This window comes from Anguilla anguilla, chromosome 19 (assembly GCF_013347855.1).
Source record: "Anguilla anguilla isolate fAngAng1 chromosome 19, fAngAng1.pri, whole genome shotgun sequence".
Taxonomy (NCBI): Eukaryota; Metazoa; Chordata; class Actinopteri; order Anguilliformes; family Anguillidae; genus Anguilla; species Anguilla anguilla.
This window is the reverse complement of record NC_049219.1, coordinates 12,515,158-12,540,959: the sequence shown is the minus strand read 5'-3', so window position 1 is coordinate 12,540,959 and position 25,802 is coordinate 12,515,158. Positions and strand designations below refer to the sequence as shown.

At 53.8% G+C, this 25,802-nt stretch overlaps 1 protein-coding gene across 7 annotated transcripts in view; it reads left to right on the top strand.

The window, feature by feature from the left end:
- LOC118219059 (neuron navigator 3-like) overlaps positions 1–25,802 on the top strand; it is a 133,785-nt gene that overhangs the window by 82,160 nt on the left and 25,823 nt on the right. For all 7 annotated transcript variants that reach the window (XM_035401887.1, XM_035401890.1, XM_035401884.1 and 4 more), the window contains 9 exons: positions 4,599–4,671; positions 6,824–7,007; positions 12,393–12,461; positions 13,409–13,551; positions 16,433–17,423; positions 19,605–19,747; positions 22,854–22,962; positions 24,067–24,393; positions 25,179–25,304. In XM_035401887.1, coding sequence (XP_035257778.1) covers positions 4,599–4,671; positions 6,824–7,007; positions 12,393–12,461; positions 13,409–13,551; positions 16,433–17,423; positions 19,605–19,747; positions 22,854–22,962; positions 24,067–24,393; positions 25,179–25,304 — 2,165 coding nt within the window. The remainder of the gene's footprint in view (positions 1–4,598; positions 4,672–6,823; positions 7,008–12,392; positions 12,462–13,408; positions 13,552–16,432; positions 17,424–19,604; positions 19,748–22,853; positions 22,963–24,066; positions 24,394–25,178; positions 25,305–25,802) is intronic.

Sequence of the window (25,802 nt, the reverse complement as noted above, 5' to 3'; positions counted from 1 at the left end):
TGCTGAGCAATCAGTGCTAAGCACAGGGCCCCCCACGGGCTTCCATAGCCTGAGCCACAGTGCTGCCACAGTGCCGTTGTGTAGGGGTGCAGGTCACCCCCCCCCCCCACCCCAAATTTGCGGCGACCAGGATGACTGGCGTGCGCGGGATGGCTGAGATTCCGAGTCGCGTTCCCGCCGATCACATTCCGGGCACGCCTTCCCCAAAAAGACCCCAGCTGGCACGTCTGGAGTCTAGCTGGGACCCTTAAACTGTGTGTGTGAGCACGCCCATACCATAGAGAGCTCTCCGGACCTCACATGTGCCCTTGCAGATGGGCCAAGGTGAACCAAAAGCATCCGATGGTAGTTATTTATCATGACGCTGTGACTGTCCTTGATGGCTTGTTCCGTTTCACGTCAATCATGTTGTGAACACGCCCATTTTTGATTTTAACAAGAATCTTTTAATAAGAGTTATCTGGCGCCCTGCATTCGAGAGTTTGCGATGCCTTAGCCAATAGCAGGCAGAGCACAAAGACTTCAGGAGATGTAAAGGGTCTAAGCTCTGACATATGCAGAAATTGAAATAGGAGTTTATGCATTCGTAGATGATTGCACTAACTTGTTTTTATAGGGCTGAATATTTGTCCAACCCATTTCTAAGCTTTAAAACAACATACAGATCATGCTGTGTTTGTGAATGATGCAGATATGGATGTTAGGTGTAGTATAATAGGGTGGGGGTGAGGGGCTAGGGCAGAGGGGGGGTGTAAGTGGGTAAACTCTGAGCACCTGTCCCCTGAATGGTTTTGTCATTCAGGCCCACCAGCCGCAGTCTAACCCATTTCTCCCACGGTTAAAATATTTATGGAAATGTAATTGAAAACGGGGAGATTGATCCGGTGTGGGACGGCCCGGCTCAGAACGCCATTAATCCGGCGTGCCGTAGAGAGAGCCCTCGCCTCGTTGCCTGTGGACGGGCGGCAGCCCCCCCCGCCTCGTTTTTCATCTGACACGATTCGGCCGCATCGATTTTCAGACTCGGGACGGCTGCGCGTTTTATAATCGGCTTTTCGGGAGCCTCTCTGAAGTGGGAGAGAAGCGCCCCGGCACCACAGCGCAGTCACTGCCACAGAAAACCCAGCGCTCAGCAGAAAACAAAGCCCCAGCTCCTGAGCTGCATAATTAAAGGGGCTTGATTAAGAAGAACCGCCGAGAAGTTCAAAGGAGCGCGTACCGATCGCGTAACAGAGTTATTTTTTATTTTTTTATTGCTGCGTTTCCAAAGCTTCACTTTTTTTAAAGTTTGGGTGAATTTGTTGGGTGAAGTTACTCAAGGTGGGGGGGGACTGGCACCACGGGCTTGGCACGGGAGAGCTGGTTTGCGGTGCGATGATTGATTGTAATTATAAACTTTATTGAACAGCTGCGTTCATTCATGGCAACTCGAAGTGTTTCCCAGCAAAGGATAAGAGCATATGGTTACGAATAAACATGTACACAGAAATCGTGAAGTGAATTGCAAAAAAATAAAATGATGATTCTCATCCTCGTTGGAAAGTCACGCCTCCTTGTCCTTCTGCACAGTGCTTCACAAACACCCTGCGTCATGAGTGGGAGTTTCACGGCCAGTAATGTCGGGGGTGTGCGGCCCGTGTCGGTAAGCTGTGTGTTTGCAGTGTCGCTATGAGTCACAGCCGCTCACGCTTTGACTGGGTCGAGGTGCACGCTGTGCTGCAGAGCCGCCGTGCGCCGCGGTAACCATGGAGCTGGACAGGAGGAGGAGGAGAGCAGGCACTGCAGCGGCAAAGCAGACCCATCACACACTGCTTTATCCTCTGCCTGTTTCCACTCGTGTCTCTGGAGCTCCTTCACACTGCCAGGGGGTTATCATGGGCCCCGTCCAATCAGAATGCAGTCTGCTATTTGTTCTTTTCTGCCCATAAGCTGCCCGTCTTTAAGACTTTTTCTAGTGTGTGTTTTCTAGACTTTTTCCCCATGCGACTGTCTGTGGCACACATGGATGGGCGGCCATGTTTCTGATTCCCCACTGGTGAAATGGGGAAGCAAGATTTCTATTCTAACTGAAAAATGGCGGAGTATCACTTCTACACATTTTCGAGTTCCCTTTTGCAGGGGCCTGTAGGGCACACATGGTGTTGCTTTCCCACACTTTGAGAAGAACCCGCTTTAGAATTAAGTGACCTGTCACTTGTCCTTGTCCAAATTCCCGTTGGTGTTCAGTTGTAGGTTTCATCGCACTGTGACTTGGATTACTCTCGGAAGGGACGTAGCACCAGACAAACGAGAACTACATCCAGCTAATTATGTTCCTTCGTGCAGCTAGGGTTATTATTATTATATTATTTATTAAGACTGTGACTGAAAACACAATAAACTTCGACAAGGAAAAATCACGTTATTCAAATAAACGTAAGCAGCGGTAATGGTTGTAATTGGTCTTGGTGCTTAGTCTCCCCTTGTCGGATATTTTCCTTTCCGAATTGCGCTTAACGACTTGGGGCGAAGCTGGGAAACCGTCCCGCGTCTGAGGAGACGGCGGAGGAACCTTTGCGGCCCGCCGAATTCCTCCCCGAAAACTTGTTAAAAAAAAATAAAAATCCCGCGAGATGAAAAGGAGAAGCCGCCAAGTTAAACGGCGGTTTGTGTGACGCAGCGCGCGGGAGGCGTTAGCGCTCGCCCTTGAAAAATATTCCACTCCAGCTGCTGCCGTCGAAGTCGTCTCCAGCAGTCAGACAGAAAATAAACAACGCGGTTCTGGCCGCAGTGAGTCCCCGTGCTAGCGGCAGCTTTGTGCGCTTTATTTGAAAGTTAAGGCCGAACGAGGGAAAATAATTAATCGCATCTTTGAGTTATTTGGCGTTTGGGGGGGGCCGTCCTGCCTGCGCTGCTTGTGTTGGGAGCTCTCATGATTGATGAGCCTACGGGGAGCAGAAAGATCTCTTCACCAGGATCCCAAAGCAGCTTTCATAGTCACACGCACCTCATCAACAAATTGCCTCTTTAAAAAATCAAAAAATGCTACCCACTAGTATTTTATTTTGTGGATCGAGGATTTTAATTGAAGGAAGAGTGCCGCTGATTTTGTATAACTCTGTTGGAGAGAGAGTTGGAGAGCTGTGTAGAAACTGTTCTCCAGTATCTCTATATGGAACAAAATTCCAGTGCTTTGCTCCCTAGCCAAACGGGGCATCCCGTTACAGGAGGGCGAGGGCAGGGCGGCGGGGGTGCGTGGAGGCGCTGGAGGGCTGAAGGGAGTTGGCGATGGTCGCGGTTGGTGGCGGGACGGGTACGGCGGCACGCTCGCGGGCAGAGCCGCGTGTTCAGAAGGGCGTACCCCGTTTAACAACGCGCCCCGTCTCCGTTTCGGCGTCTCACTCTCACTGCGCTGCGGGGCTAGGTGCAGGGGCCGCGGGCCCCGCTGTGTTGGGATAAGCCGTGTGTAAACACTCATCCGTCCTGCCCCCCGCGGACAGCGGCGCTGACTCACGGCGCGCGGGTCTCGTCAGAAGCCCGGTCCCGACGCCCTCGCGTCCGTACGTCACGCCGCAGGTCACACCGTCACCGCTGAGACGGGGCCCTGCCGGGTCAGGGGTCGGGTAATGGCGTCAGTGGCGCGGCACTCGAGAGGGGAACAGAAGCGCGGTGTGAGAGGGGCGCTGCTTCTGACACAGCGTGATCTGTGGGGCTCCGTCCAGGGGCAGGGAGCCCGGCCAACAGCAGCCATTGTCCCGCAGCAGGAAACCCAAACCTCCCCCAGCATCGGTCTCTCTTTGTGGACGCTCGCCGTGTCTGACGCTGTCTGGACACAGGGCCCTTACAGTGCCGTCACCGTCCTATGACAGCGCCCCCCTGCCCTCACCCACCGCCCCCCCCCCCCCCCCCCCGACACAGCGAGGTGACGGAGGGCGTGCGGGGTGGGAGTTTGACTCCGCCGCTGGACGGGGTGGGGGTCGGGGCGGGGTCATCGGGCAGCGGGCCGGCGCACAGCACAGAGGCCCTACAGTCAGCGGAAGAAAGGCCTGCTCAGTCACACTGCCCCCCCCCCCCCCCAAGCGCTTTCTATGCAGATGAGCTGGCCGCCGCCGCCCGCCTCCTCCCTCCCCTTTCTAAAGGTCAGAGACGCATCGTAGCGCGGCGCTAGCTCCCCCGCCAGTCTGTGTGTGTGGCGTTAGCGCCCCTCTGCATTCCTACGGTCCGCGCGACGGGGCGTCGGGGGTTTTCCGCTTTCCCGTCCCGGAACCCGGGGCCCTTTCCTCGCCCCCCGCGAGGTCCCGTGTAGGTGGGTCATGTGAGGTTTTTACGCCACGCCGCCCCATGCGGGGGGCAACCCTCCCCCCCATATCCTCCCCGCCGGGGTCGCGGGGGGTCGGACGGCGGCGAGTGGACAATGGCTGCTTTATGGGCGGGGGGGGGGGGGCAATTAGCGCTAATCACAGGCGCTAAGCGCTACGCTCAGCACGCGCGGGCCGACTGACTGACTGACTGACTGGCCCTGAATGCGCGGCATTCATGCGCCCGTGTGCTCCCGCCGTCCCCTCTCTCCCCGCCGAGCGCAGCACCCACCCAGCCCGACTCTCGCTTCCTCCTTTCAGATCGAGAACGTGGACGCCTGCCTCAGTTTCCTGGAAGCCAGAGGACTGAACGTACAGGGTCTCTCCGCCGAAGGTAAGCTCTTTTTTTTTTTTTTTGTTGGATTCCAGTGCTGCTGTGCGTTACTGCTGTCGATGGCAAAATGGATGCTCGCTTCCTCTCCTCAATGCGCACAAAAAACAGGAAATGATGTCAGGTTGTACTCCGCAGCTCACTTTTATGACTTATTATTGATAGCTAAAGCCTGGTATAATGGTCCTATTCCTATTCGACATGAGTTATTTATTTATTAAACTAAGGAGTCCCTTGAGAATTAAATATCTTTTTTTTTTGAGGGAGACAGTTCTCACCGTCCTACAGCAAAGCAAGCCATGGAGAGAGTGCTAAACTTCTGCATATGCAGATCATTATCAGCATGCCTCACAGCCTCAAAACGCACGTGGTCCTGTCAGACCGTGCGTCTCAGCGTTTCTGTTCTGTTAGCATCATTAGCCGAAGCCGAAGGTTTCTGTGTGGGTTTTCATCAGATAATCGCTGTGTAACGTATAGGCAATTTCCTGAGAGGAACTTCACTGCCCTCTTCAGCAGGGCTGAAATGACCGGGGGCCTGTTTACATTAGACTGACTTCACACAGCGCAGGGAAATGAGCTCTCTGTCTGCGAGGAGGAGACGCGCAAAGCACTGTGCTGTGGGGCCTGGCTGTGTCTCCTGGTCCGAGCCCGCGCGTGCTTGAAACCGCACTCACCTTCATCAGACGTGTGTCAGACTCTCCTTCGTGATCCGGCTGCTAACCGGCTGCTGGGGAGTGCTTGGGAGGCCCTTTTTTTTTCCACCGTGTGAAAAGACCACCGTGAGTGACATCACAGCCCGAGCCTGTTTACGAGGCGGCGCTATGGAGACGGGTGTGTGCGAGTCCTGGCCGCGATGCCTTGTTTTCCCGCCCTTTTGACGGCTGGCGCAGAGCGAGTGTGTTCTCGTGAATGAGCGTGGACCCCTAGCGACTGCAGTCACATGACCTCACCCCACTGTTTGCCCCTCTTTTTCAACTTTTTTTTTTTGGAGCCTTTAGGTAAGACCCAGGGCCAGGACAGACCAGTACAGAGATTAAAATCCTGAAATAAAATATGTATTGGGGGGTGGGGAATGTGCGATTGAGGGGTCTCTCTGTGGGGATTTTCCTGAATGCTTTGTCTGTGTCTCTCTGACTGAACAGCCCCTGCAAACCTTCTGGGGCTGCTAAAATGGAGAATGTTCAATGAAGCCACATTTATGATTTAAAATGTCTTAATATGAGAACCGTTTTTTTATTTGCACATGCGTTGTGATGCGCTAATAAATGTGAATTTAAGGTCGAGCGGTTCTCACAGTCATTCTGTCGGTCTCTTTTCCAAGTTCATTTCGTTTGTCTAGTTTTGGGCCAGAGTGGCCGTATCCCATGGTGAGATTTAGCAGTGTTCATTAAGGGGGGAAAACCTTTTCTGGGAAAAAACAGCTATTTGCAATTTTGGCAAAACACATCTAGCAGTTCAGAGAATATGCCTCGAAGAATCGACGTCGTGGAGGTATATCTCTGTTTTTATTTGATCAATTGCGGATTTGCATGTTTTTCTACCTCACAAAGATCAAGCTAACCATGTTTACTAGGAAATGTTTTTGTTGAAACAGCGTTTGGAAAAGAAAAGACATTTCCTTTTTATAATATAAATGATTGTTTCCAGAAATTAGAAAGCAAAGCCCTGAAGAGAGTACTCACTCCAATTTTCACACTCTGCAGAGAAACTTGATTCAGCTGTTTAGGGGTTGTCGCCCAAATTGTTGTGCTTTATTTGATGCATTTCTAGAGGGGAAAACCGTTTCACAAATTGATTTTATTTGTGCTCCACTTGTGAGTCCCCACATTCATGAAACATTCAGTTTCGTCTTGTGGGTATGTGTTTATCATCTGACTCGATCAGCAGCATGTTTTAAAAATGACCCGCGTTTCCACAGCCTATCGGCTCCCTCTCCTATTAATTATCATGTCCACATTAATTAATATCATGCGTGAAAGACACATTTTGTGCACTAGCCGATAAGAGGAGGCGTCTGTGCGTCTGTGCAGCGCTGAGAGCCCCTACCGACACGTTTCTTTGTTTGTTTGTATTTTCTTGGGGCGGCGCTTTATTTCGGTTTTCGACTTTATTTTGTTTGCTCATGCTCACGTGCTGTCCATTGCCCTCTGCACAGAAATCCGGAATGGGAATCTGAAGACCATCCTGGGGCTGTTCTTCATCCTGTCCCGGTACAAGCAGCAGCAGCAGCAGCAGCAGCAGTACTACCAGTCCCTCGTGGAGCTGCAGCAGCGGGTCACGCACCAGTCCCCCGGGACGGCGCCAGCCCCCCACCAAAAAACACAAGACATGCAGTCCAGGTACAAACCCCCCCCCCCCCACTACCACCACTCTTTCTAATCTTTATCTTATAATTGATCTTTAAGGGTCTGATCATTTGAAAGCATCTGATCAGTATCATTTGGTTCTGTTCAATTCATTCATTACTTACCTTAGATTGTTTTAGCCATTGCAATGCGACTAAACATTTGGTGTCTGAAAATAATCACTAAAAACAATAAAGCCTCAACTATTCAATATAATTAACTTCGGAAAAGGACAATATCAATTGTTTCTTTGTCACAATGGCCTAATTTGCCAAAGCAACACATGACAGTACACTGACATATGTTGCAAGATAAAACAGTCAAATGAATTGACTGCCAAAGGGTCTATAAAAGGTGAACTTCGTGACCACATCGACATAAATCATTGCTGTGTAATCAGAGAGAGGAGAACGCATACTACAGTATTCCTTTGTTGCAAACAGACAGTCTGGGCGAGGGGGGGCATCTAAAAGAATAGTAAAATACCAGACATTGGGGGCATTCCTGGGGGAGGATCATTTTGCAGTTATGCAGAGACTGGCTCAGGACTGTGTGTGTGTGCTGAGCCCTCATTTCTGCCAGGGCCAGTGTAGGACAGTACTGTGTTAGAGGCTCCAGGCTGCAGACTAGCTCGGATGGGGGGGTGGACAGCTGCCCCCCATTCCTCTCAGAGCCCCTGGGATTTTTCCCAAAGCGGTTCGGGACAGGTGCCATGTGGGGGGGGGGGGGGTATCAGCCAGAATTGGGGCACAAGACCAGTTGACAATTTGCAAATATACCATGGAGGAATCTAGGCTGGCACATGGTGCAGTGACATCACAGGGCCAGACTAGCTTGTGTTGTGGCGCTGAGCACAAAGGATTGTGGGTGACGGGGTTGGGTAGAGGCTTGGATAGCGGGTGGCATTTGTGGCTCTATGACCCCTCAGTGTTCTAGGGAGATTGTTAATGTGACATTTCAGATCGCATCCTGTCAGATAATTAGATAATTCAGATGATTACTCCGTATCCGCTGCCCCCCTGATGAATAACGTAGCAGTGGTGGCGTGATTAATTGAATGAGGATGCGGCAGATCATTGTGGCTGCGTGACAAGCCCGCTGGGGTGGACCCAACAGGACGAGCCACACCCTGTGTTTTGGCCTCCGGGCGAACGGAACCGAAACAGAAATGGGTCTGCGGCAGGAATCCCGAAAAGCGAACCCGTTTATGAGCCCTGAAAAGAATGCTGGGATTTTTTAGCGTGAGAGCGCATCTGCTCCCACCGCACAGCTCCTGTATTCGGATCCAGCCCATAAACATGCGGTCTGGGACCCCGTAGGATGAGGCATGCGGCTTTTTATAACCCCCCCCCCCCCAACCACCCCCAGCCCCCACCGCCAGCCCTGGTTACGGTTACAAGGCGGGCCTTTCTATAGCCAGCACCTGCTGGAGCCCGGCCTGGGTCTTTGGGGAGAGAGAGAGAGAGAGAGAGGGGGCGCGGTGCGTTACTAGCCAGACTCCAGGGAGCCAGCGGGGCCTGCGGACGCAGGAGCCAAGCGCAGCCCACCCCAACCCCGCGAAACTCGCCATGTCCCGCGGCCGCCAGCCAGACCTGCCTCTCTCGCGCTCCCGCCAGCCTCCGCCCGCCCCCAAGCCCAGAGACGGGAAGAGCCGCCTCCCCCCTGGGAAACCCCGCGCCCAGCCCCAGCCGAACTCCCCGAGGTACTGTACCGCGCTCTCCCCGCGCCGCGCCACAGCCGGGCCTTCTGGGTAAACCCCGCGATCAAACCCCGGCGCGTTTGTGGCAGCGGTCGTCTGTGTTGTGTCCGCGTGGGTTTTGGAAATGGCCGTCCGTGCGTTTCCGCTCCACGGCGAGCTGTCGTGTTCACGGTGTAAACCCGATGGCCTGGACGCTTAGGGTCGGGTCCACTGCTGCCCGTGAGCAGAGTCGGAGGAGGACACGTTTGCTCGCTGTCATTAGAGTTGACGTTTTTGCAGATTTGTGTCTATATCAGTCTTTGTATCTGTACACAGACCTCGTCTCGCACCTGTCTGCCCAATCTTCTTCTCAGAAAACAGCTCTTTACTCTGTTATATTATTAAAATGATGACCCCAGATGGGTTGAATGGCCTGTCCTGGCCATCAGACATTCTCATGTGCATCTCATGTTTTTATCATATGACAATAGACATGGCAGTGCATGCAGAGTAGCTCCTCATGTGTACTTATAATGACAAACTTACAGTTTCATTTCAGTTTCATGTAAGTGTTCATACTCACATTCACACGCAGATTTTGTCTATGCTCAGAGCGGATAATGTTCATTATTTATTCTGCAAACAGTCTTTACCCAAGAGTGGTATTTTAATTGCTTTTGCTAAACTGGGAAAAAAATTTGATTCTACTTTTAATGTGACCGAGCCCCTATAAAAATGCCAGTGACACATTCCACCACACACAGCAGGCTAGGACTGATCTGAGCCTTTCCTTTTAGTATTAGATGATTGCAGCTGCGCATTATACCCAACCCCGCCACCCCTAACCGCACATGAAAAGATTGCCTTTCTCACAGCAGTCGGAGGCGCGCTGGGGAAAGTGTGTGGTCTGGGACAGCGGCCGGCGGTAAAGCAACCCCGTCCTGTCTGTTTTGTTTTTTTGAGAGCGGGGGAAACGTCTGCCAAAGTGTGTGTGTGAGTCCGTGCGTGAAGAATGTTTCGTCTGACAGATCTCCGCGCCAGTAACCCCGAGTCTGCGCCCCGGAGCCCAGGAGCCCTGGAGCCCCCCGGCCCCACATCTGATTCCCCTTTACGGGCTGGGGGGCTGGGGGGCCGGGTGGCTGATTTACACCGCCATCATTACTGTCTGGGGCAGAGCACGCTGTGCGGATGAGAGACAGAGACGGAGAGAGGGATGGAAGTAGAGATAGAGAGTGAGGGACCGAGAGAGACAGATAGAGGGAGGGAGAGAGACGGAAGGAGGTAGGGAGGGAGAGAGAGTGAGGGAGACGGAGAGAGAGGGAGGGAGGGAGGGAGAGAGACAGACAGAGGGAGGGAGAGATGGAGGAAGAGAGAGAGAGTGAGAGAGAGAATGTGATGTAGCCCAAGAGAGAGTTTTCCTCGCGGCGCGGCGGCTGAGGCGTTATTACGGTGCGTGAGCCCGTGCCAGGAGCCTGACGGGCGTCATCAATCACACCGAGCGCGCTGTCCTCCGCGCCGGGGCGGTGGGGTGGCGGGGTGGCGGGCGTTCCTGATTTAAAGACATCCAGGGGGACGAAACAGGCGTGCGGTGGTAGCTGCATTTGTTTAGCTGCATATGCGTATTACCTCTCCCCTCTCCTGTCTGCACCCCAAATCTCTCACAGAGTCTCAAAGGTTTTGTGAAATCTCTGGCCTGTTCCTTCTCGTTTTTTGTTCATTCCTTCCGCTCATTTTCAGCTAAAATGGAGGTAATTGATTTCTCCACGGTCAATTATCACACGCGATGGCCTTACACTTGCTCTCCATTAATTTTGCAGTTAATTTCACCGTGGAAGGAAGGGGCTGTGATTATAGCGGGCCATTTTAACTGAAGCTTGTTAAAGCAGGTGTAATTTAAATTTGCCATGAGATGCTGCTAATTTCAGTAGTACAGATATACTAAAGTGTCACCTGCCTTTATGTCAAATTCTATTTAAAAAAAAAGGGGAACCAAGAGTGCTCATCCAGAGTTTAGTGCCATCCCCCCTAGTGTCAGCACAGCACACGCCCTGTTCTTATGTATTTCAGAGTGAGCCCTTTGTTTCACAAGACTGTAAGCAATATCAGGAGCGTAAGACCAAGGGACTTTCTGAACTGGTACAGTTCTGTGCTTAAGTCTCTGATTTATATAGGCCCGATACGCCCCACCCCCCCCACCCAGGGACCTTTTTGGAGAGTGGAAGAACGAAGAACTGTTCGGGGGAGAAGCGTGGCATATTTAAATGCATCCTGCCTTTTAGTGCGCGGGACTGTTTGCTTTTTTGGATTCATTGATTCCGAGGCGTGTGGGGGGTGGCAGTTGGTTTCTGATTCAGTACATGCAGGTCTTAATGAGCGTACATTCATTCTCCTCTAACGGGGCCGTTCCTAATGGCTCCCTGAAGCACAGTTGAGAGCAGGAAGGGTTTTTGGGCTGCCTTGTGTATGACCCTGCATGGCTGCCTGTTAACTGCATGGTACCTCTCCCATACCCACACACACACACACACACACACAAACACAGTCTACTTTATACTGTACAGACGTGCCTTTGTTTGGGACTATCCCTGTAGCAGTACAGTTTGTCATCATTCTCTCTGCAGTTTATTGGTGGCCACCCATCGATTCTGTAGTTTAGGGGAGGATACTGCCAGCCATCGTATATTCTGTACAGTAGCTGAACTAGGAGGAGAGAGTATTCCCAATCATGTCTTACACACACTGACCGGATGCAAATCCTACACTCATGCTGTTTGTGGCTGCTGTTCGTGGTACATTAGAAACAGAGGTACCGTATAAGGTATATCAGCATTCAGCGCATATACCTTATACAACCGTTTACAACAGGTTCCCAGAGCAAAGGGGGGAGTGTGCCCTGTCTGAAGCTGAACGCTGGCTCTCCTCTGACGGGTACACGTTGTGTTTTGGTGAGCTTTGAAAGGTGGCCCGCGTGTGGGTCGGAGGCGTTGTTTCCTGTCCAAGGCCTCTGGTTCACTCTCTCTTTCCAGTCAGAGTGAGTGGCTCAGGGGTGGGCGTGTGACTGCTGGCCACACGGTTGTTCTCTGAGCGTGACTCAGAGCCAGTCAGAGCCCAGTGTAAACTCTGATGTCTGTTAGAGGAATTTACTGCTTTTCCTTTTGGGGGTTTTTCCTGCAGGCTGGGAATTATTTTTTTCTTCACCAATAAAACTCCAAAATTAATTGCAGCATTTTTTTTTTTTTTTTTGGAGGAGTGTGTTTATTTTTAGGATATGTCAAAAAGAAAAAAAAGCTATTGATATTCTTGAGCCAGAATGAATTAACACTGTTTTTAAAAGAATGTAACGTGCACTTCTACTGTACGATCACATGGAACTGTTGGGTATATTGTTTATATTGTAATCATTTTGTATAGTATTGTTTTTACCCTTCCTTTCACTTTCAGCACCCTGGAAATATCAGTGCCACTTGTTACTGTGTTTGGGCACCTAAAAGATGTGACAGCAAGAGAAAGATTCGATCTCTCTCTCTCCCTCCCTCTCTTTCTCTCTCTCTCCCTCTCTCTCTCTCTCTCTCTCTCTCTCTCTCTCTCGCTCTCTCTCTCTCTCTCTCTCTCTCTCTCGCTCTCTCTCTCTCTCTCTCTCTCTCTCTCTCTCTCTCTCGCTCTCTCTCTCTCTCTCTCTCTCGCTCTCTCTCTCTCTCTAGCCTCACTGCGCGGTATGCGTCTCCGTCGCCTCACGGCGGTGTAGCGGCTGGCCAGAAGAAAAACACGAGGTAAGCCCCGCCCCCTCAGCGTGCTGCCGTTCTTCTTCTGTGGTGCCGAGAGACAACGATCCCGTGCTAGGAGGAGAGATGGGAACTCGGCCTCCCACATTCCCGGAGGGCGAACCCCGTGGCCCAGTAACATTATCTGGCCTCGGTTGAAGGCCGACGGCTGTGTTCACTTTTGGGAGGGGGGGGGGGGGGGTGATTGGACCACTCCTACCTTGTCAGCAGTTTTCGCCCATCGTCGCTATCAATTAGACAAATTAAATTAGTCGTGTCACCCAAGACAGATAATTGGGCACTTATCCGAATGCCGCTGCTGCCGTTGCCGCGGGGAGCTGCTCTCTGTTGTGGTCAGAGGTCTTTCCCCGGCTGGGCGGATAGAAGTCTCTGAACATTTGTTTCTCCTTAGCAGCGGTGGGAAGCAGCGCACTGTCGGGTTATTCCTCGCAAACCGCTGCCCAGCTATTTCAAATATGCACTCCGCCGCATCCACCAGCCCCTGGGTGGCATTCTTCATACAGGAAACGCTCTGGCCTCAAATATACGGGTTTCTTACTCACGAGATGTTGTGTAGTAATTTACGCATTCATTAATTTTATTTCACCAAGCCAATTTATTCTCAAGCCATTGAAAGGAACAGAAATACAGTACACAGTATTCAGGCTCGACACATGGGAAACACACGTTATTAAAAATCATTAGCTGAGCAGCAGAGGTCAGTGTTTCACATCACTGGTATGATTTTTTCTTGTTAATATTAATTCATTCTTGGCTTGAAGAGAGGACACACATTGCTAGTAGCATAAGTGTATGCTAACATAGCAAATAAATGCATATTCTCACTCTTTGTCTTTGTGTGTGTGCGTGCGTCGTGTGTTTGTGTGCACATGCATGTGTCTCGTGTGTGTGTGTGCACGTGTGTGTGTGTGTGTGCGTGTGTGCGTGTGTGACAGGCTTCCGGGTCCCTCCAGGCTTCCTGCTGCAGGCAGTGGGGGCAGTAAGGTCCCGGCCGCCTCCAACCTGAACCGACGGAGCCAGAGTTTCAACAGCATGGACAAGAGCAAGCCGCTGCAGTACTGCAGCGGCAACGAGCGCGGTGAGGGAGCCAGACAAGCACAGTCATGTGATTTAGATCTGAATCATACCACAACCCGTCTGTACCCAGATTCAGCGTCCATGTTAGGCTTTTGTCTCATTTGTGTAAAATCCACTAGAGGGTGCTATAAAAAGAAATATAGCGTACACAGCCTGTCAAACGTGCTAATAAATTTATTATTATTATTATTATTTCATATTTTATATATCTAACCGGCGCTGTGTTTCATCTGCTCGGGCGTGGACTGCAAGGAGATCTGGGGTGGTGATGTGGTGAGAGTGAGAGTGCGATGGAGCGTTTCAGTGATGGAGAGACGGAGATAGGGAATGATGGTGCAGTGGTAGAACGATGGAGAAGGTGGTGTGATGGAGAGATGGTAAAGGTTGAGGGCTGGAGTGGTAGAGTGATGGAGAGATGGTAAAAGTTGAGGGCTGGAGTGGTAGAGTGATGGAGAAGATGGTAAAGGATGAGGGTTGGAGTGGTAGAGTGATGGAGAGATGGTAAAGGCTGAGGGTTGGAGTGGTAGAGTGATGGAGAGATGGTAAAGGTTGAGGGCTGGAGTGGTAGAGTGATGGAGAGATGGTAAAGGTTGAGGGGTGGAGTGGTAGAGTGATTGAGAGATGGTAAAGGCTGAGGGTTGGAGTGGTAGAGTGATGGAGAGATGGTAAAGGTTGAGGGGTGGAGTGGTAGAGTGATGGAGAGATGGTAAAGGTTGAGGGGTGGAGTGGTAGAGTGATGGAGAGATGGTAAAGGCTGAGGGTTGGAGTGATGGAGAGATGGTAAAGGCTGAGGGCTGGAGTGGTAGAGTGATGGAGAGGTGGGGTGTTAGTGATGTACTGTAGGCTGAAGCTTTGGCTGCACAGTGGCAGTAGCAGATTTTCAGAGCCTTCAAAGCAAAATGCACAAAGAACAGCCCCCTGTACAGTACAGTATTACAGCCACGTATTTATTTTGGCTGCCCTGGCCTGCTGGATTTATGTGTGATTTTAATACCCCTCCCGCCCTCCTCTGTTTGCTCAGTCCCCCTGTTCACAGTCGCTCTCGTCTCGGGGAGTTTCGGCCCAAATAAAGGCGCTGTGTGCGCCCCTGTGGCAGCCGGGCTGATGGATCAGTAAGGTTTACCCCTCCGTACCGGAATCCCTTTCCTTGCGCGAGATTTACAATGCGGAGCGCGTAATGTGTCCCCAGACGGGTTAGAGCAAACTCCTGAACTCCCCTCTTCCATACGCCCCCCCCCCCGGGGTCTGTGAGCAGGGGCTCCTGGGCCGCCCACGGGGGGAACAGCCCAATCTCTGCCAAAAAACAACCTGGCGATTGTTTCCCGGGGCCTAACGCAGTGTGAATTATTAGCACCAACACTCGTTGGTGTGTGTGGAGCGGTCGCTCAGTGAAGGAGTGCAGGTCTTGGCTGTGTGTTTGAGACCCAGCAGCAGTGTGAGCGTGGACTCAGGCACTGAGCCCTCACCGCACAGCAGAGCTCACATCCCACCATCTGCCCATAGACTGACAGCTGAGAAATGGGGGGGGGGGCGTGGGGTGGGTGGTCGTGTTGCCATGGAAACCCATTATAAAAAGTCAGCGGAGCCAGTCGAGAGAACACGACGGCAGCCTGAAGTCGGTCCGTGCACCCACCACGCGCGGTCTCTCACCTCTCCACGCCTTCACGCCCCTGAGACGAGCAGTGCGAGCGTGAGCTCGTCATTTCCTTTTCCTGTGGGCGGAGAGCAGAAGCCGGCCCTCGTGGAGCATTTTAAAGACTGGGGGGGGGGGGTGCGTGTGCGGGACTTAGTCTTTAAGTCACCCCCGTTTAAGTGATCATAACCCCGAACACTGTTAAACACGCTCTGCTGCCTTTCACTGCCTCTTGTAAATGCCCACACTCGGGCTTCTGCGCTTTATTACCAGGTGAGGAGTGAGGTCATCCAAACGCAGCGCGTGTGCACAAACGGCGGTTTTAATAGCCCTGGTTTGCCCGGCCGTTTTACCCTCGCGGTGGAACTCTGCGGAGCGCGGAGCTCCTTAATTGCGAGCGCGACGCTGATCGCCCGCGCCGTCGCCGCTGGTCGTTGGCGGCGCTCTGGACCGAGTTACGGCCGTGTGCTGCCCTGTCGTCAGACTTGATTCAGTGCCGTAAACAGACGTCAGGCCCCATCTGCAGGGTAAATACAGGGCGTTCTGGATGACCGCTCCCAATCACAGATGGCTGAAAGGCCACAGGTACAGCACTGTACAGGTGGGGAGAACACACTCGTCTGGGTGCTGACACAACCCGACCCAGCTAACACAAAATGTTCTCACGATGTTCCTGAAATGTTTTGTCAGTGTTTATAGCATTGCTACAACGTTGCAGCAAAGCTGTGAGAACGTTTTGTGTTGGCTGGGTAGCCGGGGGCTGTGGGTCTGGACCCAGGATTGATGATGATGGCAGTGGCCGCCTTTGGGGAGAAAAAAAAAAAAAAGAACAGGCCCTTTCCGAAGGTCTGAGAGACGGTGGAACTGGCGTCGCCGTGGCGATCCGTCATGGCACGGTGGCGGGACAGTGTTTTCGTGGGTGGCGGGGGCTTTGATTTTGACAGAGAGTCTCATTTCTTCGGCGTCGCCACCTCCACACACACACACACACAGACACACACATCAGTGATGGAGGCCTCAGATGGGGCTCTCAGTTCGTATGAAAGGCCATCTCACATGAGCCCCCTTAAAAGAAGATAAGGGGGTGACATTAAGGTAGCATTTAGAGGGAAGGAAGGAGTGTATCTCCATCTTTGGGGGGCTAATATGATCTTAAATCCCACCTGATGCTGAGTCGTAACAATGTTTGCTCCCTCTCTCCCTCCCTCTCTCTCTCTCTCTCCCTCCCTCTCTCTCCCTCATATTGCAGAAGCGGCGAAAGGCATCCCGTTGCCGGGCAGCATTAACGGGAGCGCCGCGCCCTCCCCGAGCCCCGCCCCCCCCTCCACGCAGCAGCCGGTCTCTGCCATCCCCTCCCCCAGCGCCGGCAAGTCCTGGCGCAGCAAGTCCATGAGCGTCAAGCACAGCGCCACGTCCTCCCTGCTGTCCGTCAAAGCGCCCAGCCCGGCCACCTCCCCGACCCCGACGCCCGGCTCCGCCCCCTCCCCTGCCCCTGGCTCCGCCCCCAAGAGCGCGGGCGGGGGCCAGAGGTCCATGCTGGAGAAGTTTCGGCTCATAAACACGCGTGGGAACTGCAGGCCGGGTCCCGACCTGGGGCTGCGGGAGGAGGAGGAGGAGGCGCTGTCCGAGTGCGGAGAGGAGGTGGCGCCACCGGCGCCCCCCTGTGGCGGCTCCAAGCAGCCCAGCCCCGCCCACGGCCCCGCCAAGGGCTCCGGCAAGGCCCCGGGGGGCAAGTCCCTGCCCCAGGGCAAAGAGGACAAGGCCAAGGGCAAGAGCAAGGCCTCTGCTGCCTCCGCTGGCCGAGAGGAGAGAGAGACGCCCGCTGAACCCGCCAAGAAGACCTCCAAGATCGCCAGCCTGATCCCCAAGGGCGGGAAGGCCGCGGCGGTGCGCAAGGAGGGGGCCCCGGCTTCCAGCGGCATCCCCAAGCCCGGCCTGAAGGGGGCGTCGTCCGGCTCCGGGGCGGGGGGAAAGCCGGGAGGCCCCGGCGCCGGCCCAGCGGGGGAGAAGGCGCGGCCCAAGGGCGGCCAGGCCCAGGCCTGCTACTCGCCCCGCGCGCTGGGCCGTGCCACCATGGTGTCCTCCACCAGCACCTCCGCGCTGTCGGGCGCCGCCGCCGCCGCCAACGCCACGGCAACCGCCACGGCAACCGCGACCACGCCCGGGAACGGCGCCGTGCAGCTGCCCCACCAGCAGCTCAGCCACCCCAACACCGCCACCGTCGCCCCCTTCATGTACCGGTGAGATACCCCTGCTTCTCACCCCGTTGCCCCACACGTGCGTGTCTCTGTGTTTCGGTGATTCTGCAGTGAGCTCATAGGTTTTTCAGACATGGGAGAGGCCCACTGACTGACTGTGGGATTTTTAATAATCTCCATGGAAGCACACCTGAGGGGAAGCTGTTCTCGGTACCCAGGAGAGCCGGGGCCCTGATACAGCGCTGGAGAAGCGCTTCCGTTCAGCCTGTCTCCCCCGTGACGGGTTCCTAAGCGCTTGGCCCGAGAACAGGAGCGCCGGCCGGCTTTGTGCCGCGGGCCTGGATCCCTCTGCGCGCTGGCTGGGCTAGAACAGAGAGCCTCCCGCGCCTTTTCACCGTCTGAAACCCCGCGAATCCCGTTAGGGGACCGTGACGCGCTTCCTGTGAAACACTGATCCCCACACAATGGGCTGAGCGCTGAGCCTGCACGCTGCTCCTGTGAGCGCCCAGATTATCTCATCACCGCGAGCGAACGCGTCTTTACCTCACCTCACCCGGAGGTGCGTTTCAGTTCATCCACAGGCTGCTCACGCGTTCCCCTTCCCTGCTTCAGAACTTCTCCAGTGTGCGTGAGCAGCTCTTTCAGCCCTTTTGAAGAGTAGGTTTTTCAGGATGTTTTCTTCTGTGCTCTAGTCAGTGTTCTAGAACTCCACTGCTTTCGGTTACCAGCAGTGTCTGTGACATCAGCATTAGAATGTTCAGCTAAGAACAGTCTAATCACACACTTATGACCTCATACGTTAAAAGCTTAAGGAACTGCTTTTACAGGTCTCTGGTGTTTTAAATGCACATGGCTGCTAAGCGGTTGTTTGGGGTTTCGGGGGGCTGGAGTGCAGGAAGTTCAGTGCACCACTGCCGCTGCTCCGCCCTGTCGCTCCGCAGGGGTCAGAGGTGCTTCCGGAAAGCGTTCCGCTCGCATCCTCCAGCCCCCCCCCCTCTCTCTCCCCCCAAAGGACCCTGCTAATCTGCTGCTCCATCAGCACCCCATCACTGAGCCAGGGGCCCCCCACTGCTCCCCCAATTACAGCAGCTTCAGCTCCAATTAGCCCAACTGCTCCCCGGCCTGCCAGTCAGCCAGTGATTACAGCGCACTCGCGTGTGCTGATTGTGCCCTTCTGGAGGTGATTGCACCTGTCCTCCTCTTACGAAAATGAAACGTACTGAAAATATATTCAGATTAAATGTGTATCATCAAGATGTTGCAGCACTTCACAGTGTATGCCCAAATGATTGTTTTTTTTATATTTTGCAATATGCTGCAGTGCAGTGAAATATTTGTTGTCAGTAGTACTGCAGTATATTCAGTATATTCTGCTACAACAAGCAAAATGGTTGTCGTCGTAGCTGACTTGAAACTCGCACATTCTGACGCATGCATGCACAACAGAGGTACACACTGAACATTCATACATGTGCAGAAACACACACAGAGCCTCACACACAACAGGCACACACACACACACACACACAAAACAGAGGTGCGTGGACATGCATTCCGTTCCACCAAGAGGTCCGTTCTAAAGCACCCCCCCTCATCAAAATGGAGTCAGCAGACAATAGAACGGGAGGGTGAAATCATGTCAGTCCGCGGCAGCCTCGTGCTGTTTTGTTCGTGCCAAACTGACATGGCGGAGAGCTCTGAAAGCTCTTTAGCAGCCCGGCTCTTTGGAGCTGTCAGTCAACGCTCGCTCGCAGACTCGCTTATTGATCGAACTGTCAAGCCGCCTGTTTGGTATGTGCCCACGTAACGATCCTGACAGCGAAATTGCCCCGGTACCGAGAAGTACGGCATTACACATGCAGTACCCATGAGCCCTGCTGTAGTGCACCATGCCCTGCTGTTGCTCAACTTTTCTTTTTCTTTTTTTTTTTGCATGTGGAGTTCTCTCATATGACTGAACTCTAATATAGAGAAGTTAGTGTAAAAAAGCGGGTTTTGCTAGTCCCGAGAATTCCATCCTTTGGAGGTTTTTGTGCAGCACCAAAGATAAGAATGGTTCACCCTGTCACCTTCCAATCACCCTGTCACATTCAAACCACCCCACCACATTCAAATCTCCATCAGCAGGTAGCGACTGGTTCCTCTGTCTCTCGCCCTTCAGTTGGAGCTGTCTGAATGTTGTTGTCGGGTTTTGCTGATCCCCAGTGTCTGTGCCGGTTTCAGGACCTGCTCGGAGAATGACTGCACCACCGTGGCCCCCCCGGACCCAGGCCTCAGTGGCCCCCCCAAGAGTGAGCAGCCCTATGGCAAGACGACCGAACTGCCCTACGGCAAGACGGCCAAGCAGTGCCTGGAGGAGATTTCGGGTAGGTACCCAACGCCACGCTCCTGTTCTGCCCTTGGGGCTGTTTGAGGGTTTATGCCAGTGCAGATGTTCTGGATGTTTCTCCGTATGGCTGTTCTGGGCTGGGACAAGCTGAGATTTTGGGGTTTTCACATTGTAAGTCATTCTGATTGAGGCTGGTGAAGAGTAATGTGGAGCGTGTGGGCGAGAGAAACTAAAGGATTCCTTAAAGGAGGGGGTACCAAATCACAGAAACCCCAAAACCAGGAACGCTGAAGTTGCTCAAGCCGTGGGAATGACCACTTTCACCGACCGCACATCAGTAACTTCACATCGGACAACATCCTCGCTCAGATCTGTATTCGGGAATATCTGGAATGCCGTTTCTCCCAGGAAAGCTGGCGCTATAGGCAAGCTGCAGTTGCTTCGTCGTTCGGGGAATCAGTCTGGACCTTTTCCGTCTGAGCAACCCCGCGTGGAAAACTGAAATGTGCTGGAAAGGAGGAGAGGATGATGCTTGAGAGCGTCTCTGCGTGATGGCAGGAGGAGCTGGAGTGTTAGGATGCGTGCTGTGTTTGTATACGCTGTCATGGTTACTGAGCAGCGCTGGAATTCTCTTACAGGCGTGGAGTGTCCCCACAGACAAGCCCCCAATATTAATATAATATTAATATAGAACTGCAACACAGCCGGTCTTTTCATTATATTTATTTTCTCATTCTGATTATTACAGACACACACACACACACAGACACGAGACGGTACACACACACACACACACGCACACAGACACGACGGTACACGCGGACACACACACCTGCTGGTTACAGGGTGTTTCTGGTCCTGCGCTGGGCAGCCCTGATCCTCAACATGCTGCCATGGTTGCCTGGGGCAACGGCAGCAGCAGCACCGTCTGCTGCAAGGGTAGGAGCAGGGAAGAGTCTAAACAGAGTGGGGGAGAGAGAGAGAGGGGGAAGGAGAAAGGGGGTGAGGGAGAGAGGGAGGTGGAAGGAGAGGAGAGAGAGCAAGAGAGACAGAGAGAGAGAGGGAGAGAGACTCACTCCAGTGGCGAATGAGCAGGCTGCTTTGGTCTTTTGAAGAGGGCGGTGGTGGGGGAGAGATAACGTTGCCTTCATCAGCTCCTCCGTCACTCCTCCTTGCGATAGTGAGGCGGAGAAGGAGGGAGGGGAAAGGAGAGAGAGCGAGCGCAAAGAGAGGAGGAGCTGCTCGTGTGGTCGATCTGGTTGTTGGCTGCAGTGACCATCAGCGTTCAGCAGCTGGCGGAGCAATCCAGCACCTTCTGCACTCGCACGCGGGAAAGAGCGAGAGAGAGAGGGGGAGAGAGGGGGAGAGAAGCAGTTTGAGAAGGCGTCTGCAGCATGAGACCTGGTGCTGGGGTCCTGCAGGCGGTTGCATGGACACCCCTGGGCGGGCAGCGGGCTGGGAGCAGGACGGCCTGCAGACACGGGGACTAAAGCCCCCGGCCGCCCCAGCGCCCCCGACCCGGAGCCCCCCGCCTGAGGAGCGCCGTCTGCCCGAAACCCGCCACGGGACCCACCGCGGGATGAAGAGGGGCGCCGAGCTCTCGGTCTTCCAGGGCAGGAGCCCGTCCAGAGGGGCCCCCCCGTCCCCAACGGCCCCCCGCACCCTCAGCCTCCGCAGGCAGAAGTCCCTCACCAGCCTCAGCCTGCAGGACAAAATGAAGCAGCAGCAGCAGGAGGAAGAAGAGGAGGAGGAGAAGGAGGAAGGACGGCGGAGAGGGGCCCGGGCTCGGTCCCTGTCCCTGTCGCTCTGTGGACGCTTGCCGACGGGCGCGGTTGCCGCCCCCAAAAGCAGCCGGACGGAGAGCAGAGGCGGTGGCAGCAGCGGGAGAGGCGGTCCGGCAGGGGCTCGGGTTTGGGGCTCCGGTGGGGGGGTCTGGGCTGAGGATGAGGAGGAGGAGGAGGAGGGCGGGTACCTCCGCGAGGGAGCCGCTCATTTGGACCGGGAGGTCATCCTGAGCATGCTGGGCCACCTGGAGCAGGCCCTGCACACCCACCTGACCCCAGGTACCCACCTGGACCATTCTGTCTGTCCGTCTGTCTCCACTGCGGTAACGATGCATCTAAACTGCCTCTCACACTCAGTAGCTAAAAGTGTGTTTGCTGTGAGTGTAGTGCTTGTGTTGTTTTTATTTTTGGGTCCTGGTTACGGTCACCAGGGCTCCACTGGACCTTCTGTGTGTCTCCTCCCACACTTTAAATGTGCCCTGCAGAGCTGTTTGTGTGCAGGGCTTTTGGGGTGGAGGTGACGGGGGAACGGGGGGATGGGGGGAGGAGGGGTGAGGCTGTGCTAACGTTTTCGGTCTCGATTCATGCGGAGTGGCAGCCTGTTTGCATGTGTTCATAATCGGACTCTAATTGGGTTTTTCCACAAGAGATGTCTACCAAAAGGCGAGGGTCAAACTAGCAAACCGATGCTGCACTCAGCCCGTCTCTGCGTGTCTGTCAGTGCAGCTGAGATTGCTGGAACATTTTGTGGTCAACGAGCAAATTAAGCAAGGTGTTCTTCAATAATAACACTGGCATCAACAAGGTTTTTGCCTGATCCTGCTTCTCTAAAAATCCGGAGGTGTTAATAGAGGTCCTGGTTAGATGGGAAGTGCTGTCGCCTGTGATCTCCTCCCAGGATGCTGCTGTCTCTGACTTATTGAACCAGACACATTCTGGGCCTCCAGAGGCAGAAACCTGCACCCCACTGCGTGGCTCAATCACACCGACTGTGCCAGGAGCTGCCTGCTCAATTATCCATGCGCAGCTCACTGCAAACGTGCCTTTCCTGGGAGAAATTGTGTGAGTGTGTGTGTGTGAGTGAGTCTGTGTCTGTGTGTGTGTGTGTGTGTGTGCGCGAGTGTGTGTGAGTGAGTGAGTGTGTGTGTGAGTGAGTCTGTGTGTGTGTGTGTGTGTGCGCGCGTGTTTGTGTGTGTGTGTGTGTGTGTGTGTGTCTGTGTGCGTGCGTGTGCGTGTGCGTGTGTATGTGTGTGTGTGTGTGCATGCGTGTGTATGTGTGTGTGTGTGTGTGTGTGCGCGTGTGCGCGTGCGTGCGCTTTGCTGGCACGGTGCTTGATCTGTGCGCTGTGTGTGCTGCAGGGGAGGACCCGGAGACGAGGCGGATGCGGACGGTGAGGAACATCGCAGACCTGCGGCAGAACCTGGAGGAGACCATGTCCAGCCTGCGGGGGACCCAGATCACCCACAGGTGTGTGTGTGTGTGTGTGTGTGTGTGTGTGTGTGTGGATCTGCTCTAGGTTTCCAGAGGACAGAAGCTCCTGCAGCAGCTGATTTCTGCCACTGCGACTGTGCGCCAGGCTGGATTTCACATCCTGTCCGTCTGATTGGCTGGATGTGGGAAGCCGCGTGCAGTTTTCGCTGGCAGCGTTGTTGTGGGCTGTGCGGGCGGTGTGGAGGCGCGCTGACGCTGATCGGGGCTGACGGCGGCTGATGGCAGCTGTGACGGCGCTGCCTCACTGGCGGGAATGGCGTGCGGTGACTTAAGCCCGCAAGCCCCTCCCACCGCCCCCGCCTCTCCTCCTCATCTCTGCGTTTACGCCTCTGTCCATCGCTGCACGTCCACCTTCCCTTCCCTCCTCCTGCTCTTCCTTAAATCCCCCCAATCAGAGGAGTCCAGCTGCTCCACACACTGCTACAGCCTGTGTTCTAATTCAACGGCTGATCCAGCGCTCAACTACTGCCCCTCTGTTCAACCAGCCCTGTAGCAGCACCATGGCAACAGTGACCAACTCCCACAGTGGAGAATTTTCTCATTGCAGTTAGAATCCCGTTCCACAAGAGGGAGCTCCGATAGGTGACTTGCAGAAACTTGCAGAGCAGCGTGCCTGTGTCAGAATGGGCAGATCCAAAGGCAAACGTTACTGTGCTTTACTTCGCTGAACAGAGCATGCTCAGAACACGCACGTTATCCGTCTGCAAGCAGGAGACGCGTTGAGTGTTAATTGCTTTCAGCTGTGGCCGTCTCATCATCTCCATGTCTGTGTTTGTCGCCGTCTCAAAGTCATAAGCGTTTGCCTGAGTTCTCTGTTATAGTTTGAAGGTGATGACACAAAAAAAAACTGGATATTTGAGTCCTCCCATGTGACTCTTAGCCGTTTCTCCAAAATTGCTTATATCCTCCTTGGATGGTATCCAGCCAGCAGCCGAGGCCTGAGGTCAGCAGTGCTAAGGCTATTGATCACTGTGCTTAAGTCCTTTTCTGGCGGGGGGGGCGGGGCGCTTGAGATGCAGATCTAAGCGGTTCTGAAGTCGCTGATCCCTTCCTCCCAAACTCTTTCTGCCCCCCTCTCAGCACCCTGGAGACCACCTTCGACAGCACGGTGACCACGGAGGTGAACGGGCGGGGCATCCCGGCGCTGGCCGCCCGCTCCTCGCCCATGGCCTGGCGCCTCAACCAATCGGCCAGCCCCCGCCTGCAGGCGGGCGACGCCCCCTCGCTGCCGGGCCGCTTCGTCTACACCGCGCCCCTGCGGCGGGGCGCCGGCGGGGCGGGGCAGCGGGGGGCGGAGCTCGGGGAGAGGGGCGGGGCCGAGGGCGGGGCCGAGGCGGACGTGGCGGGGTACATGAGCGACGGGGACCTCCTGGGAAAGAACGCCCGGGCGGATGACATCAGCAGCGGGTGAGACTCCCCCCATGCCCGAAAAAAAAACTCACACTGTGGACTCCATTCAGTTACTTCCTGTGTTTGGTCCTCTGAAATTAGGGACCCACTGTATGTATAAAAACGGCTCTGGTCCTAAACGGTTCTCCCAATATTGACGTATATGACCTCAAATTAAAGCTGACAGTCTGCACTTTAACCACACACTCATCGTTTCATTTCTGAAATCTGGTGAGTTGGGAAACAGAAATTGGGTCAGCGTCCAAATACATACAGCCTGCACTGTGTGTAATTCACTGATGGCTCTTTCTTTTGCGTAATGTTTATTTGTATAAAAGCAGAAGCTGATTGTCAGTTTGAGGAGCTTTTTCATTCGCGGAAGAAGGGCCTCTCGATGAGAGTTTGCCATTCCATTAGATGGTTGGCAGCTGAAGATGAATAATTTTATTCTCTGAGATAATTTATCTTATTGAATAACCCTGCATATATTAAGAGTTTTTTTTTTTTCAGCACTTCTATTCATAACTGCTTTATTGAGTCCCTGCAGGAACTGAGCAGCCTGGTTATGAATGTGATTAAGTAAAATGAACGAAGTGAAACTTCCAGTTTTAATGAATTAGCCACTTTGGAAAGCGGGGTTCCAGGTTATTATCTTAATTAGCTTTAACCTCACTCCCCTCCCTGTTCTCCCATCCATAACTTATTACCCCTAGACTCACACACTCACACACGCACGCACGCACGCACGCACACACACGCAGACTGCTCGGTACTCTTCAACCTGATTGGATCCCTCCCCACAGATACCTGACAGATGGGGGCCTCAATCTGTACTCTCGAAATGTGGGCCGGGCCCCCGACCTGGCCGCCGCCTCGCGTGACATCATCATTCAGAGGGGGGTGAAGGAGCTGCAGGGTGAACTGGACAGGTAAGAGACACCTGCCTTCACGCTCTGTCCACACAAACATATCTGTCCAGGCTGAGTGACCTAACATTTCCGTCCATACCGTAGGACGGAGAGGGAGTCCGCTTACTCAGCCAACTCTGTCATCTTTCCACTTTTTCAAATCTTTTACCTTCCCTTGTCCTGCCTTCCTAGACCAGCTGCTTTGGCAGCCACACACTCAGATCAACACTGTGGCCATCTTACACACTAACACCTGAGCCACATATAAATAAATAAATCTACCTACCCCTCAAAACCATCCCCAGCTCTCCTTAATCCTCACGATTAAACCTCAATGCAGCAATCTAAGACTGGCACGGTCCAGCATTTTCCCACTGATAAAGTGTATGCGCCGTATATATTTTTCTCATTTCTAAGAAGTGATTGGCAGTGCAGGGAGGGAGAAGGACTCTGGCCGCATTATGGAATTCCATTTCAGTCCGAGGGATAAGCCTGCCTTCTCTAGCTCTGTTCACCTGT